The 17,963-nt window shown below is 37.7% G+C and overlaps 1 protein-coding gene across 4 annotated transcripts in view; it reads left to right on the top strand.

The window, feature by feature from the left end:
• The window catches only part of FAM149B1 (family with sequence similarity 149 member B1), a 79,385-nt gene that overhangs the window by 40,752 nt on the left and 20,670 nt on the right, over nucleotides 1-17,963 (top strand). For all 4 annotated transcript variants that reach the window (XM_047702486.1, XM_047702487.1, XM_047702485.1 and 1 more), the window contains one exon: nucleotides 1,822-2,009. In XM_047702486.1, the coding sequence (XP_047558442.1) occupies nucleotides 1,822-2,009 (188 nt within the window). The remainder of the gene's footprint in view (nucleotides 1-1,821; nucleotides 2,010-17,963) is intronic.

A 17,963-nucleotide genomic window follows, 5' to 3' on the forward strand; every position in this document is an offset into this window, starting at 1 on the left:
AATATCTTTCCAATTGGAATGCATATATTATTTTACTCAGTAATTCTGTTTATAGGTATTTATCCTACAGATATAATACCCATGTAGCCAAAGAACTATGTACAAGGATATTAAATACAGTTCTGACTATAAGAACAAAAGGTTGGTTGGTCAGTAACTGGCCAGTTAGATATGCTGTGGTATATCTAATGGAATACTCTGCAGCTATTTTTTTTTAAGATTTTATTTGTTTATTTGAGAGAGAGAGAACAAGCAGAGGGGAGGGGCAGAGGGAGAGAAAGAGGGAGAAGCAGGCTCCTAGCTGAGCAGGGATCCCAACGTGGGCCTCCATCCCAGGACCCTGAGATCATGACCTGAGCTGAAGGCAGACGCTTAACTAACTGAGCCACCCAAGCGCCCCCCTGCAGATATTTTTTAAGAGGCATATTGATCTGTATTAATAGGGATCAAGGGCCAGTTACATTGTTAAGTAAAAGACAGAGGTGCAGCATAGTGTATAATGTAACTATTTCTCTAGATCAAACTATAAATAATGTTGGCTTCTGGGAATGGTGACTGGAGGACAGAGATGTTAACTTATTTTTCACTACATATATACATTTCCTTCTGTATAATTTGAATTTTTTTCATCATAAGAAAGTGTTATCTCCTATAAAAAGAAACAAATTTAAATACAATTAAGACTAATCAGCCTTCTCCCCAACTTAAAGCCAGGCCAGCTCTTCTGGGAAAAGAAGAGGAGAGAGTCTTAAGTTGCCCTGTACAAACATCTTAGCATCCTTCTTTCCTGCTTACAGCTTCCCATTTAATTCCTGAGACCTCTGCTACCCTAGGGATAATTTTCACTGTAGAGGCCTTAAAATATTTCTTTGTACTCCAACTGTTCCAGAATTTGCTTTATCTTAATTTATAATACATCTATCATAGTAAGTACATCTGTCAGTTAGAGTTTTGCCCCCAAAATACTGGGGCTGTCGGGACTCCGCGATAGAGAAGACTTGGCTGAGAGTTTCTGACCTACGGATAGATACATGGTCTCCAGAAGAGCCTCAGAGTAGCTTCTTGTGCTGTTTGGCTCTCCTTTTCCTTTCCAGCCAACTACCAAACGTTTATTTGGATTAGTAAAAGTACACTATTTCCCCAATGAATCATTGCCTCAAGTAATTATGTGGCACAGTTATATGCCCATGATTAGATATTACATTAATATTAACCTAAATGATATCCAATTACAACAAAAAGATTATTTCTGTATGCTTGTCATAACTTATTGCTCAATTGATGGTGTTCATCTGTTTAAAGCTAAAAAATACACATTGAGTCTCAGTCTTCTTTTTCTTGTTCTTTTTAGCGGGGGGCAAAGTAGTGGGTAAGGTGGGAGTAAAGAGGGAAATTCACTCTCCTCTGTTGAGAACTCCCTTAGATTACAAGGCAGCTTAACACATCTGCTAACATATTTACGCTGAGTCAGTGGTGGTGAAGGGCACACAAACCAAACTCCTTAAGAAGCACAAAGGACAGTGGTGAACACACAGTAAAGAATAACCATGAATTTTGGGGGCAACTGATTGGCTCAGTTGTTAAGTGTCTGCCTTCGTCTTGGGTAGTGATCCCAGGGTCCTAGGATCGAGCATCCCGGGGTCCTGGGATCAAGCCCCGCATTGAGCTTCCTGCTTGGCCAGAAGCCTGCTTCTCCCTTTCCCGCTCCCCCTGCTTGTGTTCCTTCTCTCACTGTCTCTCTCTCTCTGTCAAATAAATAAATGAAATCTAAAAAAAAAAAAAAAAAGAATAACCATGAAGTCTTATTTGCTTCTGTTACAGGGAAGAGGGGTTTCAAGGAAAGAAATTACAAGCAGCTCCAGAGAAACAGAAATTAGGATACCCTCCCATTGCTCCATTTTACTGCATGAAAGAGGATGTCCTTGCTTATGTGTTTGACGACGTATGGAGCAAGGTTCTGAATTGTATGGAGCAGCTGACACGTAGTCATTGGGAGGGATTGGCTTCTGGTAAGGATCTTTGTGAAAACAATATTAAAAAATAATTATTGATGATTTCCAAAGCCTAATTAACTATTTTATCAGATTATATACTTCCTTAGTGTAAAAGATTCATATTTGCATTTCCCACAGACACTAACAGATATTGAAAAAATAATTTGAGAACGAATGGATGAGTAACAAGGCCCATTCTATGATGACTAGACTGTGATTTCTTTGAATATGGTTATTTGTGAGAAAAAAAATGTGCAAGTGGCAAATACATTTTAAAAACTGCTTTACTTAAGAAGAACTGATACACAATAAACGATATTTAAAGTGTACAATTTGGTAAATTCACCTACGTATACAAACATGAAACCACAAAACAGTGAATATAATGAACATATCCATCACCCCCCAAAGTTCATGACCTTTGTAATCCTTCCCTTCTGCCTGTGCCTGATCCACCATCCCCAAGTGACAATAAATGTGCTTTCTGTCACTATAGTTTAGTTTTTCTTTTGTAGAGTTTCATATAAATGGGATCATGGTATTTCCTTTTAGCCAGCTTCCTTCATTCAGCGTGATCCTTTTGAGATTAATCCATGTAATTGTGTGTTAGCAATTTATTTCTAACAAGTATTCCATTGTTTCATAATTTGTTTATCCATTTACCGGTTCATAGACATTTGGATTGTTTTCAGTTTGTGACAATTACATGTACAGCTGGTCTGTATGTTACTGTATAAGGAGTTTTTTGAATATACATTTCCTTTTCTCTTAGGTAAATTTTTAGGAGTGGAATGGTCTGATTATATGTTAAATGTATATTTAGCTTTTTAAGAGTTGTTCTGGTTTTCTGTGTTACACAAAAAAATTTATCACAAACTTAGCAATTTCAAACAACACACATTTATTATCTCACAGATTTGTAGGTCAGAAGTCCCAAGAATGGCTTAGCTAGTCCTCTACTTAGGATCTCACAAAGTTGCAATCAAGGTTCTCTTATAGAGGCTCAACTGGGAAAGGATCCACTTTCCTTTTTAGAAGCATCTAGTTTCTTGTAGCTGTAGGAGTCACATCAGCTTTCCTTTTCAAAGCCAGCAAGAAAGACTGAGAGCTAGTCAGCTAGCAAAACAGAAGCTTATGTAACTTAACACATTCATGGGAGTGACATCTCATCGTTTTTACCATAATCTGTTGGTCTGAAGCAAGTCACATTCAAAGGGAGCAGATTTCACAAAGGTGTGAATACCAAGAGGTACGAATCACAGAGGGACCACCTTAGAATCTATCCATTACAATCTTCCCACTGGTCCCCAATTATTCATGGGCTCCAGCATTCAAAATATATTTAAGTCCCAAGGCTTCCAAGAAACTCATCTTATTATAGCATTGGCTCTGAAGTCCAAAATACTATCACCTAAATCAGGCCCTGATATAAATGAAGTTGCTGGCCGTAATACATTAAGTAAAATTACTGGGGCACAATTCCTTTCCATCTACAGACTTGTGAAACTAAAGGCTATATACACAGGAATATAAACATCTAATGATGTTTAATATAGTCCAGCCATTCCACTCCTAGAGAACAGGTACCTTACCCCAATACATCCAACATATAGTAATGCGCCAGGGAAAGGATCACAGACATTCCAAGTAAGAGGTGTGTGAGCAGAAATGGAAGGTTAAAAAGGTTCATAACAATTCTGAAGTCCAAGGGTGCCTGGGTGGCTCAGTGGGTTAAATAAGCCTTTGCCTTCAGCTCAGGTCATGATCTCAAGGTCCTGGGATCAAGCTCCGCATACGGCTCTCTGCTCAGTGGGGAGCCTGCTTCCTCCTCTCTCTCTGCCTGCCTCTCTGCCTGCTTGTGATCTCTCTCTCTCTGTCAAATAAATATAATCTTTAAAACAAACAAACAATTCTGAAGTCCAGTTGGAAAAATACTGGGAGTTCCAATCCTAGAAATAATCCTCTCAGCTCTATGTTCCAAACTCTGAGCTCTTGGTCTTTGTTCTTGTTTTTAAGATTTTATCTATTTATTTGAGAGCGAGAGAGAGCACTAGAGCAGGGTGAGGGAGAAGCAGACTCTCTGCCAAGTAGGGAGCCCAACACGGGACTCAGTCCCGGGACTCCAGGATCATAACCCAAGCCAAAGGCAGATGTTTAACTGATTGAGCCACCAGGCGCCCTGGGCTCTTGGTTTTACCCTCTGAGTCATCCTTCCTTTTTCATAAAATGTAGTGCAAGTATGGAGCTAAGTAGTTTTATCAGACTGCCTCCTGCCAGTAGCATTTTGCGGGTCTGATAGCCTTCTTTCATTAAACTCTTTTGCCATCTAAAGATACAGAATTTTCAAAATCATCAAGTATTGATTTCTTTATATTTATTAATTTTTCCTTCACTTTCTCTTCCTCATCTCATGTTTTATCTTAAGTAGCAAGAAAAAAAATCAGGCCTCACCTTCAACACTTTGGAAATCTCCTTAGCTATATAACCAGAATCATCACTTAAAAGCCTGCTTTCCACTTGACCACAGAAGACCATTTCACTAAGCTTTCTTACACCAAATGAGGACCTCCTTTCTTTCAGTTTCTAATAACATGTTCCTTATTTCCTTCTAAACCCTCCCCTACAGCATCTTCCATATCCAGATTTCTACTAAGTCTATTCAAGGCAATTTTTGGTTTCTCTATCATACTTCTCAAAATTCTGCTAGTCTCTATCAATGAATCATTGAAAATGAAATTAAGAAAACAATTCATTCATAATTGCATCAAAAAATAAAATACTTAGGGGACGCCTGGGTGGCTCAGTTGGTTAAGCAGCTGCCTTCGGCTCAGGTCATGATCCTAGCATCCTGGGATCGAGTCCCACATCGGGCTCCTTGCTTGGCGGGGAGCCTGCTTCCCCCTCTGCCTCTGCCTGCCATTCTGTCCGCCTGTGCTCGCTCTCTCTCCCTCTCTCTCTGACAAATAAATAAAATCTTAAAAAATAAATAAATAAAATAAAATACTTAGGATTAAACTTAACCAAGGAAATGTAAGACTTTTATATTGAAAACTACAAAAATTACAAAAAAATATTGTAAGAAAATAGAGACAACCTAAAGAATTGGAAAGTCATCCTGTGTTTATGGATTTGAAGACTTAATATTAAAATGGCAATACTCCCCAAATAGATTTACAGGTTGAGTGAATGTCCCAAATAATACTAAAAAAGGTCTCACACTTCCTGATCTTAAAACTTGATACAAAGCTACATTAACTAAAACAGTGTGGTATCAGCATAAGAAGTGATATATAGATTATATCAACAGAATAGGAGCAAGAGTCCAGAAGTAAACCCACACATCTATGGCCAATTGATTTTCAACAAGGGTGCCAAGACCACTGAATGGGAGAAGAATAGTCTCTTCAACAAATGGTGCTAAAACTACTGGATAGCCACATGGAAAAGAATGAATTTGAAACCTTATTTCACAATACGTGTGAAACATCAACTCAGAATGGATCACAAACATAAATTAAAGAACTAAAACTATAAAACTCTTAGAAGAAAACAGAGGAGTAAATCTTAATGAGCTTGAATTTGGCGGTGGAATCTTAAATATAACACCAAGACCATAAACAACAACAGAAAAATTGATAAACTGGATTTTATCAAAATTAAAAAAACTAGATATCAAAGGATATTATAAAAAAAGTGAAAAGACAACCTACAGAATGGGAGAATATAAGTGCAAATCAAACATGTGATAAGAATCTAGCATCCAGGGGCGCCTGGGTGGCTCAGTGGGTTAAGCCGCTGCCTTCAGCTCAGGTCATGATCTCAGGGTCCTGGGATCGAGTCCCGCATCGGGCTCTCTGCTCAGCAGGGAGCCTGCTTCCCTCTGTCTCTCTCTCTGCCTGCCTCTCTGTCTACTTGTGATCTCTCTCTGTCAAATAAATAAATAAAATCTTAAAAAAAAAAAAAAAAGAATCTAGCATCCACAATATATAAAGTACAACTCAACAACAAAGGGACAAACAACCCAATTGAAAAATGGGCAAACAACTTGAATTGGTTATTTCTTCAAAGATTACACGTGGCCTGTAAGCATATGAAAAGATGTTCAACATCACATTCTTTATGGAAATATAAACCAAAACCAAAATCACAATGAAATACTACTTCATACCCATCGGATGGCTATGTTAAAAAAAAAAAAAAAAGACAATGACAAGTATTGGTAAGGATGTGGAGAAATTGGAAACTTCATACATTGCTGGATGGAAGGTAAAATGGTGCAGCCATTGTGTAAACAATTTGGTAGTTCCTCAAAAAGTTAAACATAAAGTTACCCTATAATCCAGCAATTCCATTCAAAGGTATATAACCAAGAGAACTGAAACCATATCCGCACAAAAGCCTGTGCATGAATGTTCACAACAGCATTTTCTGTAATGGTCAAAAAGTAGAATCAGGGGCACCTGGCTGGCTCAGTTGGTGGAGCATACGACCCTTGATCTCAGTGTTGTGAGTTTGAGCCCCACATTGGGTATTAGAGATTACTTAAAAATAAAATATTTTTTAAAAAGGAGAAACCCAAATGTCCACAGCTATGAACGGAGAAACCAAATTTGTTATATCCAGCTGTTATGGACAGAATTGTGTCCTCCTCAGAATTTATATGTTGAAGCCCTAACCTCCAATGTGACTGTTTGGAAATGGGACCTTTAGGAAGGTAATTAAGGTTAAATGAAGTCATAAGGGTGGGGCCCTAATCCTATACAGTTGGTGTCCTTATAAGAAGAGGAAGAAACATCAGAGCTCCCTTTCTGTGCATGCACAGAAAAGAGGTCCCACAAGGACAAAGCTGTCTACAAGCCAGAGAGCACCTCGATCTTGGACTTCTAGCCTCCAGAACTGTAAGAAAATAAATTTCTGTATTTAAGCCATCCCATCTGTGGTATTTTGTTATAGCAGGCTAAGTAACTAATATACCATGCAATGTAATATTATTCTTTCATAAAATAAAGTAATCCTGCATGTTTCAGCATGAATGAACCTTGAAAATATTATGCTTAGTGAAATAAGCCAGACACAAAGAGCCTGATACTATATGATTTCATTCAGATGAAATGTCCTGAGCAGGCACATCCATAGAGAAAGAAGGTAGTTTAGTGGTTGCCAAGGGATAGAGGAAGAAGAAAATTGAGAGGTATGTGGTATGTCTTTGGAGTAACAGATATTTTCTGAAATTAGATAGTGGTGCTGGTTGCACCACATAGTGACTATGCTAAAAACCAGTTAATTGTATACTGTAAAAATGGCTAAAAATGGTGAGTTTTATGCTATATGAATTTTATCTCATTAAAAACATTTTTTAAAAACTTTCAACCTGTATGTAAATGTGAGTCTGTTGATTGTTAATTTTTATAGATACGAAAAAATTTTTAATTCAGTTTATTCTAAAAACAAAAAACAAAAAATGTTCACCCATTTGTCCAGTTCCCCACCCCCTGCCTCTAGCAACCACCTTTCTTTTATCCATGAGCTTTATTTGTTTTTAGATTTAATCTATGAGAAAGACCATATGGTACTTTTTCTTTCTCTGATTTACTTCACTTAGCATAATGCCCTCAAGGTCACAAATGGAATGATTTCATTCTTTTTTATGACTGAAGAATATTCCATTGTATATATACATTTTAAACCATTCATCTATTGATGATTGATGATTTCCATATCTTGGCTGTTGTAAATAAATGCTGCAATAAACATGGAGGTACATACATCTTTTCAAGTTAGTGTTTTCATTTTCTTCAGATAAATACCCAGAATTAGAATTGCTGGATCATGTGGTAGCTCTATTTTTAATTTTTTAAAAACACTTTATTTTTTTTTCTTTAGATTTTGTTTATTTATTTGAGAGAAAGCATGAGCAGAGGGAGGGAGTGGGACAGAGGAAGAAGCAGTCTCCTCACTGAGCAGGGAGCCCAATGGGCTCAATCCCAGGACCTTTGGATCATGACCTGAGCCAAAGGCAGGTGCCTTACTGACTGAGCCACCCAGGTGCCCCTATTTTTTATTTTTTGAGGAACATCCATACTTTTTTCCATAGTGGCTACACCAATTTACATTCTCATGAACAGTGCACAAGTGTTCCCTCCCTCCATTTCCTTGCCAACTTGTTATTTCTAGACTTTTCAATAATAGCCATTCTGACTGGTATGAGGTGATACCTCATTGTGATTTTGATTTGCATTTCCCTGATGATTAATGATGTGGAGCATCTTTTCATGTACTTGTTGGCTATCTGTATTTCTTCTTCGGGAAAAAGTCTATTCAGATCTTCTCCCCATTTTTAACTTGGATTTTTTTGGCCATGTATATGTTTTCATATATTTTGGATTAATACCCCTTATCAGATAGATGATTTGCAAATACTTTCTCTGATTCACTAGGTTGCCTTTTCATTTTGTTGTTTTTCCCTTTCGCTATGCAGAAGCTTTTTAGTTAATGTTTTATTTTGCTTTCCTTGGTTTTGTTTTTGGCATGAGATTCAAAAAATCATGGTCTTGGCCAAGAAGCTTACCTCTTATTTTTTCCCCAGGAGTTTTGTGGTTTCATGTCTTATGTTCAAGGGTTTAATCTATTTTAAATTGACTTTTGTGTATGGTGTGAGATACTGGTCCAGTTTTCTAAAAACTATTTATGGAAGAGACTGTCCTTTCCCTATTGTATGCATGTTATAAATTAATTGAGCATACATGCATGGATTTATTTCTAAGTTCTCCATTCTGTTCTATTGATCCATGTGTCTATTTCTATGCCAGTACCGTACTGTTTTAGTTGCTATAGCTATGTATATGGTATATGCTATAGCTATGTTTGAAATATGAGAGCAAGATGCCTCCATTTTTGTTCTTTCTCAAGATTGCTTTGGTTATTTGGAGTCTTTTATGGTTTCATGCAAATTTTAGGATTGTTTGTCCTATTTCTGTGGAAAAAAGCCATTGGAAATTTGATAAGAATCACATTGAATCTGTATTTTTTGGGGTTAGTATGAACATTTTAATTCTAGGTTTCTTTTTTTTTTTTTAAGATTTTATTTATTTATTTGACAGACAGAGAACACAAGTAGGCAGAGAGGCAGGCAGAGAGAGAGGAGAAGCAGGCTGCCTGCTGAGCAGAGAGCCCGATGCAGGGCTCGATCCCAGGACCCTGGGATCATGACCTGAGCCGAAGGCAGAGGCTTTAACCCACTGAGCCACCCACGTGCCCCAGACATTTTAATTCTAATAGAAATATTAATTCTTCTAATCTATGAGCACAGAATACCTTTCCATTTATTTGTGTCTTCTTCAGTTTCTTTCATTAATGTCTTATAGTTCTCACTATACAGGTCTTTTACCTCCTTAGTTAAATATGTTCCTAGGTATTTTATTCTTTTTGATGCAATTATAAGTGGGATTTTTTTCCCTTAATTTCTCTTTCTGATAGTCCATTATTAGTGTATAAAAATACAACAGATTCTTGTGTATTGATTTTGTATCTTACAACTTTACTGAATTCATTTATTAGTTCTAACAATTTTTTTTTTAAGATTTTATTTGACAGAGAGAGAGAGATCACAAGTAGGCAGAGAGGCAGGCAGAGAGAGAGAGAGAGGAGGAAGCAGGCTCCCCACTGAGCAGAGAGCCCGATACGGGGCTCGATCCCAGGACCCTGGGACTACGACCTGAGCTGAAGGCAGAGGCTTTAACCCACTAAGCCACCCAGGTGCCTCAGTTCTAACAGTTTTTGATAGAATCTTTACAGTTTCCATATATGTCATCTGCAAATAGTGAGAGTTTTATTTCTTCTTTCCCAATTTGGATGCCTTTTATTTCTTTTTCTTGCCTACTGCTTTTGGTAGGACTTCCAATACTATTTTGAATACAAGTGGTGAAAGTGGACATCCTCGTCTTATTTCTGATCTTAGAGGAAGCTTTTAGCTTTTCACTGTTGAGCATGATGTTCTCTATGGGCTTGTCATATATGTACTTTATAATGGCAGGGTACATCAAAATACTTTTGATGAAAGTGTTGAATTTTGTCAATGTTTTTTCTGCATCTATAGAGATTATTGTATGATACTTATTCTTCATTTTGTTAATGTAGTGTATCATACTGACTGGTGGATGTTGAACCATTCTTGCATTCCTAGATTAATAACAATCATGATGTATTATTCTTTTATTTTTTGACATATTATCCTTTTAATGTATTGTTGCATTTGGTGTGCTAAGATTTTTTTGAGGATTTTTGCATCTATGTTCATCAGGGTATTGGCCTGTACTTTTCTTGTGTTATCCTTGGTTTTGGTACCAGGGTAATGCTGGCCTAAAAAAAAAAAAAAAAAAGAAGAAGATTTCTTTCCTCTTCTGTTTTTTGGAAGAGTAGGGATTGGTATTAATTCTTCTTTGAATGTTTGTAATAATTCACCAGTGAAGCCATCTGGTCCTGAATTTTTATTTGTTGGGATTTTTGTTTGTTTGTTTTTTACTCAGTCTCCTTCACTAGTAACTGGTGTGTTCAGATTTTCTGTTTCATTATGATTCAGTCTTGGTAGGTTGTATTTTTTTTTTTAATTTATCCATTTCTACTAGGTTATCCAATTTGTTGTTATGTTCATAGTATTCTCATAATTATTTGTATTTCTGTGGTGGTTGTTATTTCCTCTCTGTCATTTGTGATTTTATTCGGGTGCTTTCTTTTTTCTTCTTGATACATCTAGCTATAGGTTATCAATTTTGTTAATTTTATTCAAAGAACCACCTCCTAGTTTTATTGATCTGTTCTACTGGGTTTTTCTTTTTTCTTTTCTTTAGTTTTTATGTCACTTATCTCAGCTGTAATCTTTATTATTTAGTATATGTTATTTAACTTCCATGTATTTGTGGTCTTTCCAGAATCTTTCTCGTGGTTGACTTGTTTCATAATGTTGTGATCAGAAAAGGTGCATGGTATGACTTCAGTTTTCTTGTATTTGCTGAAGCCTATTTTGTGGCCTAATATGTGATCCATTCTGGATAATGTTCCATATATACTTTAAAAATGAGTATTCCGCTGTTTAAGAAGGAAATGTTCTGAATATATATGTTAAGTCCATCTGGTCCAATGAGTAATTCAAAGCCATTATTTCCCTCTTGATTTCCTGTTTAGATACCTGTCCACTGATTTAAGTTAAAGACCCCTACTATTGTTATATTATTGATTAGTTCCTTTATGTTTGTAATTATTTTATGTATTTAGGTGCTCCAATGTTGGATGGATAAATATACACAATTGTTAGCTCTTCTTTTGTAGTATTCCCTTTATTATTATACAGTGCCCTTGTCTCTTATTACAGGTCTTTGTTTTAAAGTCTAGTTTAAACAGTCTAGTCTGTCCAATATAAGTATTGCTATTTCATTTGCATAATAATGTTTTTCTGTCCCCTCACTTTCAATCTACAGGTGTCTTTATGGTCTAAAATTAGTGTCTTCTAGGCAGTATATTGTTTTTTTTTAAGATTTTATTTATTTATTTGACAGAGAGAGAGATCACAAGTAGCCAGAGAGGCAGGTAGAGTGAGAGGGGGAAGCAGGCTCCTTGCTGAGCAGAGAGCCCAATGCGGGGCTTGATCTCAGGACCCTGAGATCATGACAGGAGCTGAAGGCAGAGGCTTAACCCACTGAGCCACCCAGGTGCCCGGGGTCTTGTTTTTTTGTTTTTTGTTTGTTTGTTTGTTTGTTTTTAATTCGCTGACTCCCTATGTCTTTTTGGAGTGTTCAGACTGTTTACATTCAAGGTAATTAATAGTTATGTATTTATTGACATTTTATTACTTGTTTTGTGATCTTTCTGGAGCATTTCTCTGATTCTTTCTTGTCTTTCTGTTTTGCTGATTTTCCTTAGTGATATATTTGGATTTTTTTCTCTTTATTCTTTGCATGTTTATTAGTGGTTTTTGATATATGATTACCATCAGGTTCATATATAACCTCTTTTTTCATATATAACCTTTTCTGCATAACAGCCTATATTAAGCTGATGATCACTTAAGGTTGAACCCGTTCTTTTTCTCCTCCCCACATTTTAGATACATGTTATTATACTTTATATCCTTTTCGTGAGTTCCTTGACTGATGTTACAGAAATATTTTTACTGCTTTTGTTTTTCCTGCCTTTACACTGCCACTTTTGATCTCTCCTTTCCATTTACAGAGTCCCCTTCAATATTTCTTGCAGGGCTGTTTTAGTGGTCACAAACTCCTTTAGTTTTTGTTTGTCTGGGAAACTCTTTATCTCTATTCTAAATGATAGCCTTGCTGGATCAAGTATTCTTGGCTGCAGACTTTATCCCTTCAGCCCTCTGAATATATCATGCCACTGTCTTCTGGCTTGCCAAGTTTCTGTTGAAAAATCTGCTAGCCTCATGGATTTTCCCTTGTAAGTTAATGATTTCTTTTATCATGCTGCTTTTAATTTTTTTTTATCACTTTCTTTTGCAAATTTAAATACAATATGTCTTGGGGTAGGGTGTGCTTTTGATGATTTTGATGGGAGTTCTCTGTGCCTCCTGGATCTGGATGCCTGTTTCTTTCCCCAGATTATGGAAGTTTTCAGTTATTATTTCATCAAATGGATTTTCTGCCCCCTTTTCTCTATCTTCTTCTTCTGGGACTCCTATAATACAAACATTATTACATTTGATAGAGTTCCTGAGCTCCCTATGTCTATTCCCATATACATATGCATAATTCTTTCTCTCTTTTTAGTGCTTTCCATTATTTTTTCCTCTAGGTCATTAATTTGTTCCTCTGCTCTTCAGCCTACTGTTCATTGCATCAAGTGTGTTTCTGATCTCATTTATTGCACTCTTCATCTCTGTATGACTTTTTAACTCTTTTACCTCTGTGGTCAGAGTCTCCCTGATGTTTTCCATCCTTTTCTTTTCTCAAATCCAGTGAGTATCCTTATGATTGTTGCTTTAAATTCTCCATCAGGCATGTTATTTATATCTGTTTTGCTTAGATCTCTGGACATGACCTTATTTTGTTCTTTCATTTGGGATGAATTCCTCTCCTCTCATTATGTCTAAGTCTATGCCTGCTTCTGTGTGTCAGAAAAAGCCAATTATGTCTCTTGTTTCTGAAAGTAATGGCCTTATGAAGAAGAGGCCAAGTAGTGCCCAGGGCCTGGTGCCTTAGGGAGTGTCTCTAGTGTGTGCTGCATATGCTGTACTATTGTGTTCTGGCTGCTCTATCCTTCCAGCCAGTCATCTGCAGAGGCTCTCCTTTCCTGCTGTGGGCAGTGTTTGGTCCCTGGCTTGAATGTGGTGAGTTTTAACTACATGTGCCCTGGTCTGCTTGTGAAATGAGACCTGTCACTACTTCCACTGGAACTGAGGCCCTGCAAAACTCTCTGGCTGGGAGATATGGTGTGGGGAGGGGTTTGGCTGGTCTTCTGGCAGAGGGGTCTGCTACACTAGGAAGAAGTTAGCATGACTGAGAAGGGCAGCTCAACTGGAGCACAGGGCTTAGTGTAAGCAAGTTAGGTAGCCGCTGTGCTGCTTCCTGAAGGTGGCTCTGTGTTTATGCTGGGGTTAGGGGGAGAAAATGGCACTTAGCCAGCTCTGTTCTTTCTGAGAACAGTGGAGAGATGTCTCTGTGAATATTGCCTCAGGGACACACTCTGAGAAGAGCAAATAATCTCTCCACTCTGTGCCCTATGTTTTCTTCAGATTGCTGTTTCCATACTGTATGTCCCCAGGTTCCTTGCCTACCTTCTCTCTAAGAGCAGGACTCTTAGAGTCTGGGCTCTATTCCAGCCAAGCCTGCTGACCTTTTAAATTCCAAGCTTTAAGCCCCACTGGTTGCAAGACCTCATGAAATTCAGCCTCTCTCATTTTTGAAGCCAGTGTCTATGGGGAAATGTTCTCCCTGTGCATTCCTCTGTGTACCTCTCTCTCTTTCCCAACCTTCTCCTCATCCATGGCTCCCTCCCATCTGCAGCAGCCATGATCCATTTCTCCCCTAAATCACATCTCCATACTTCCTGCCTTCTTTGATGTGACCACTTCTCTCCCTTTAGTTGTAGAGTTTGTTTGGTCAGTCTTCAAGTCAGTTTCTAGGATATTTAGGATGATTTTATAGTTATCCAGTTGTGTTCAAGGGACAAGTTGAGCCTGGGGTGGTCCTACTCCACCACCATCTTCCTATCTCTACAGGAAGATTTCTTGACTGATTTTAGGACATATGCCAGAGAAGCAGAGAGTGTGGCAGCTTTCTCTGGGAACAGAAGTACTTGCAGGCACTATTATCCTTTCCCTTGCCCAACGTAGATAGCCAGACACCCATGGGAGGCAGTTCTGAAACCTCCATCTTTCTTGTTGGTACTACTTGCTCGGCCGCAGCATTGCCCTCCAGTCTCACCCCACCTAACATGACCAACCTGACAGTCACCTCCAAAAGCAGCTCCTATCCCACCAGACCTGGCAGTCAGTCCTGGCCAGGAACAGCTCACCTACAAAACAATGCCTGCCCTGGGGTGTGGGGAAGCTAACCCAACACACCGTATGCTGATAGTAGCATGCTGACAGTAGCTGCTGATCAGTCTCTCAGCTAGCCACTCCAGGACCAAGCTCTGCCCAATACCACACCTGTAGCAGTCACAGTGGGTCACTGCAGACAGTGGGGCTGAGGGCTAGCTAGTCCTGCTCACCACTGAGCCTACAGTGAATGCAACCAGGCCTCTCAGTGAGCTGCTCAAGAAGCAAACACTGCCCACCAGTGTGCCTATAGTAACCTTGGCTCAAGCACAACAGGAGGGTGCAGACAGTCCACATAGGGGACAGCCCTGCAGCAACTGATCCTTATGACCGGGTAGATTGCACTACAGAGCACCACAGAATACCTTCTACATAAGGCAACAACTTTCAAAACCAGGCCTACCTAATACATAGAAACAAACACAGAGTCAGAAAAAAATCAGAGACCAAGGAATGGGTTCTAAATGAAGTAGTAAGACAAAACAACAGAGAAAGAGCTAAATGAAATGGAAATAAGCAATTTACCTGATAAAGAGTTCAAAGATACTCACCAGACTGATAGAAGAGTGTGGGATAGAAAGGGATAGAAAATATATATATAAAGAACCAGTCAGATAAAAAAACTACAGTAACTAAAGTGAAAAATACACTGGGGTTGGGGGTGCCTGGGTGGCTCAGTCAGTTAATCGTCTGATTCTTGATTTCAGTTCAGGTCATGATCTCAGGGTTGTGGGATCAAGCCCTGCAACGGGCTCTGTACTGGGCATGGAATCTGCTTAAGATTCTCTCTTTTCCTCTCTCCACACCCTCAAAAAAAACACAAAACACAAAACTACACTAGAGGGATCAACAGCAGATTAGAGAATGTAGAGGAATGGTTCAGCCATCTGGAAGACAGGATGATAGAAAGCAACCAAACTGAAATAGCAAAAAGAGAATGAACTCTAAAAGAGGATAGATGAAGGCAACTCTGTGATAACACTAAGTGTAATAACATTCACCTTGTAGGGATCCCAGAAGGAGAGAGAGAAGGGAATATAAAATTTATTTGAAGAGATAATAGCTAAAAAGTCCCTAAACTTGACAACGAAACAGACATTCAGGCCAAGGAATCACAGAGAACCTCACACATGATGAACCCAAGGAAGTGCATACAAATAATTAAAATGACAAAAATTAAAGACAGAGAATCTTAAAAGCAGCAAGAGAAAAAGAAACCATTACATACAAGGAAAACCTCATAAGCCTATCCACTAATTTTTCAGCAGAAATTTTGCAAGCCAGAAGAATGTGGCATTATATATTCAAAGTGCTGAAATGAAAAACCTACAACCAAGAAAACATTACCCAGCAAAGTCATTCAACATTGAAAGAAAGATAAAGAATTTCCCCCCAAAAGTTAAAGGAGTTATCACTACTAAACTGGCCCCACAAAGAATGTTAAAGGAGCTTTAAGTAGAAACAAAAAGGCTGTAACCAGAAGTAAAAATTTTGAAAGCAAAAAAAAAATTTACTGTTAAAAGCAAACATGTAGTAGTGGTAGTAATTAATCACTTATAAAACTACTATGAAGATTAAAATCCAAAAGTCGTAACATGTATTATATCTACAAAAAATAAGTGAAGATACACAAAATAAGATGTAAAATATGATATCATATACATAAAACATGGAGTAAAACTCAAGTCCTTTTAGAATGTGTTCAAACTTAAGCAACCATCAACTTAATATAGACTACTGTATATACATAGGTTATTATATATGAACCTCATAGTAACCACATTGAAAACCTTTGACCAATCCACATACAAAAAAGAGAAAGGAATCCAAAAATAATAATAATGGAAGTCATCAAACCACAATGGAAGAAAATAATAAAAGAAGAAGGAAACAGGGAATAATGCAAAAATAACCAGCAAACAGTTAACAAAATGACAATAAGTGCATACTTATCAATAATTACTTTAAATGTGAGTGGACTAAATGCTCCAATCAAAAGAAATTGGGTGAGTGCATAAAAAAACAAGGCCTATCTCTATGCTGCCTAAAAGAAACTCACTTCAGGTAGAAGGACACAGAGTAAAGTGAAGGGTAGGAAAAAGATATTTCATTCAAATGGAAACCAAAAGAAAGCTTGACTAATAATACCTATATCAGAAAAAATAGACTTTAAAAGACTTTAATAAGAGACAAAGAGAAGCATTACATAATAAAGGGATCAATCCAACAAGAGAATATAACAGTTCTAAGTATCTATGCATCCAACATAGAAGCACCTAAATATATAAAGCAAACATTAACAAACATAAAGGGACAAATCAACAGTAATGCAATAATAACAGGGGACTTTAACACCCCATGTACATTATAGATAGATCATTCAGACAGTAGATCAATAAGGAAATTAGCTTTGAATGATATATTACCCAAGATGGAGTTAACAGATATATACAAAACCTTCCATCCAAAAAATGGCAGAGTATCCATAGAACAAGTACACATGGAACATTCTCCAGTATGGACCACATATTAGGCCACAAAACAAGTCTCTATAAATTTAATATTTAAATCATATTAGGGGCACCTGGGTGGCTCAGTTGTTTAAGTGTCTGAGTCTTGATTTTGGCTCAGGTCATTATCTCAGTGTCCTGGGATCAAGCCCCAAGTCCGGCTCCCCGAGTCTGCTTGTTTTCCTCTGCCCCTACCCCACCTCATGCTCACTCTGTCCCTCCCTCTCTAAAATAAACAAATAAATATTTAAATCATATCAAGTATCTTTTCCAACCACAATGGTATGAAATGAGATACCAGTTACAAGAAAACTGGAAGAAATATGAACACATGGAGGATAAACAACATACTACCAAATAGCCAATGTATCAATGAAAAAATCAAAGAGGAACTAAAAAAAATACCTGGAGACAAATAATAGTGGAAACAGGACGGTTCAAAATCTTTGGGATACAGCAAGGGCAATTCTAAGAAGGAAGGTTACAGCAAAACAGGGCTACCCCAAAAACCAAGAAAAGTTTCATTCTAAATATACATAAAGGAACTAGAAATAGTAGACCAAAGCCCAGAGTTAGCAGAAGGAAGGAAATAATAAAGATCAGGGTGGAAATAAATGAAATAGAGACTAAAAAAAATCATGAAAAGTTCACTGAAACTAAGAGCTGTTTTTCTGAAAAAATAAAACTGAAAAAAATAAAATTGATACAATGTTAGCCAGACTCATCAAGAAAAAAAGAGGACTCAAAATCAGAACTGAAAGAGAACTTACAAACTACATCAGAGAAATATGAAGCTTATAAAAGACTGCTATCAAAAAGTTCATACCAGGGGCACCTGGCGGGGGGCTCAGTCATTAAATGTCTGCCTTCAGCTCAGGTCATGATCCTAGGGTCCAGGGATCGAGCCCC

The sequence above is a fragment of the Lutra lutra genome, chromosome 14, assembly GCF_902655055.1.
Source record: "Lutra lutra chromosome 14, mLutLut1.2, whole genome shotgun sequence".
Taxonomy (NCBI): domain Eukaryota; kingdom Metazoa; phylum Chordata; class Mammalia; order Carnivora; family Mustelidae; genus Lutra; species Lutra lutra.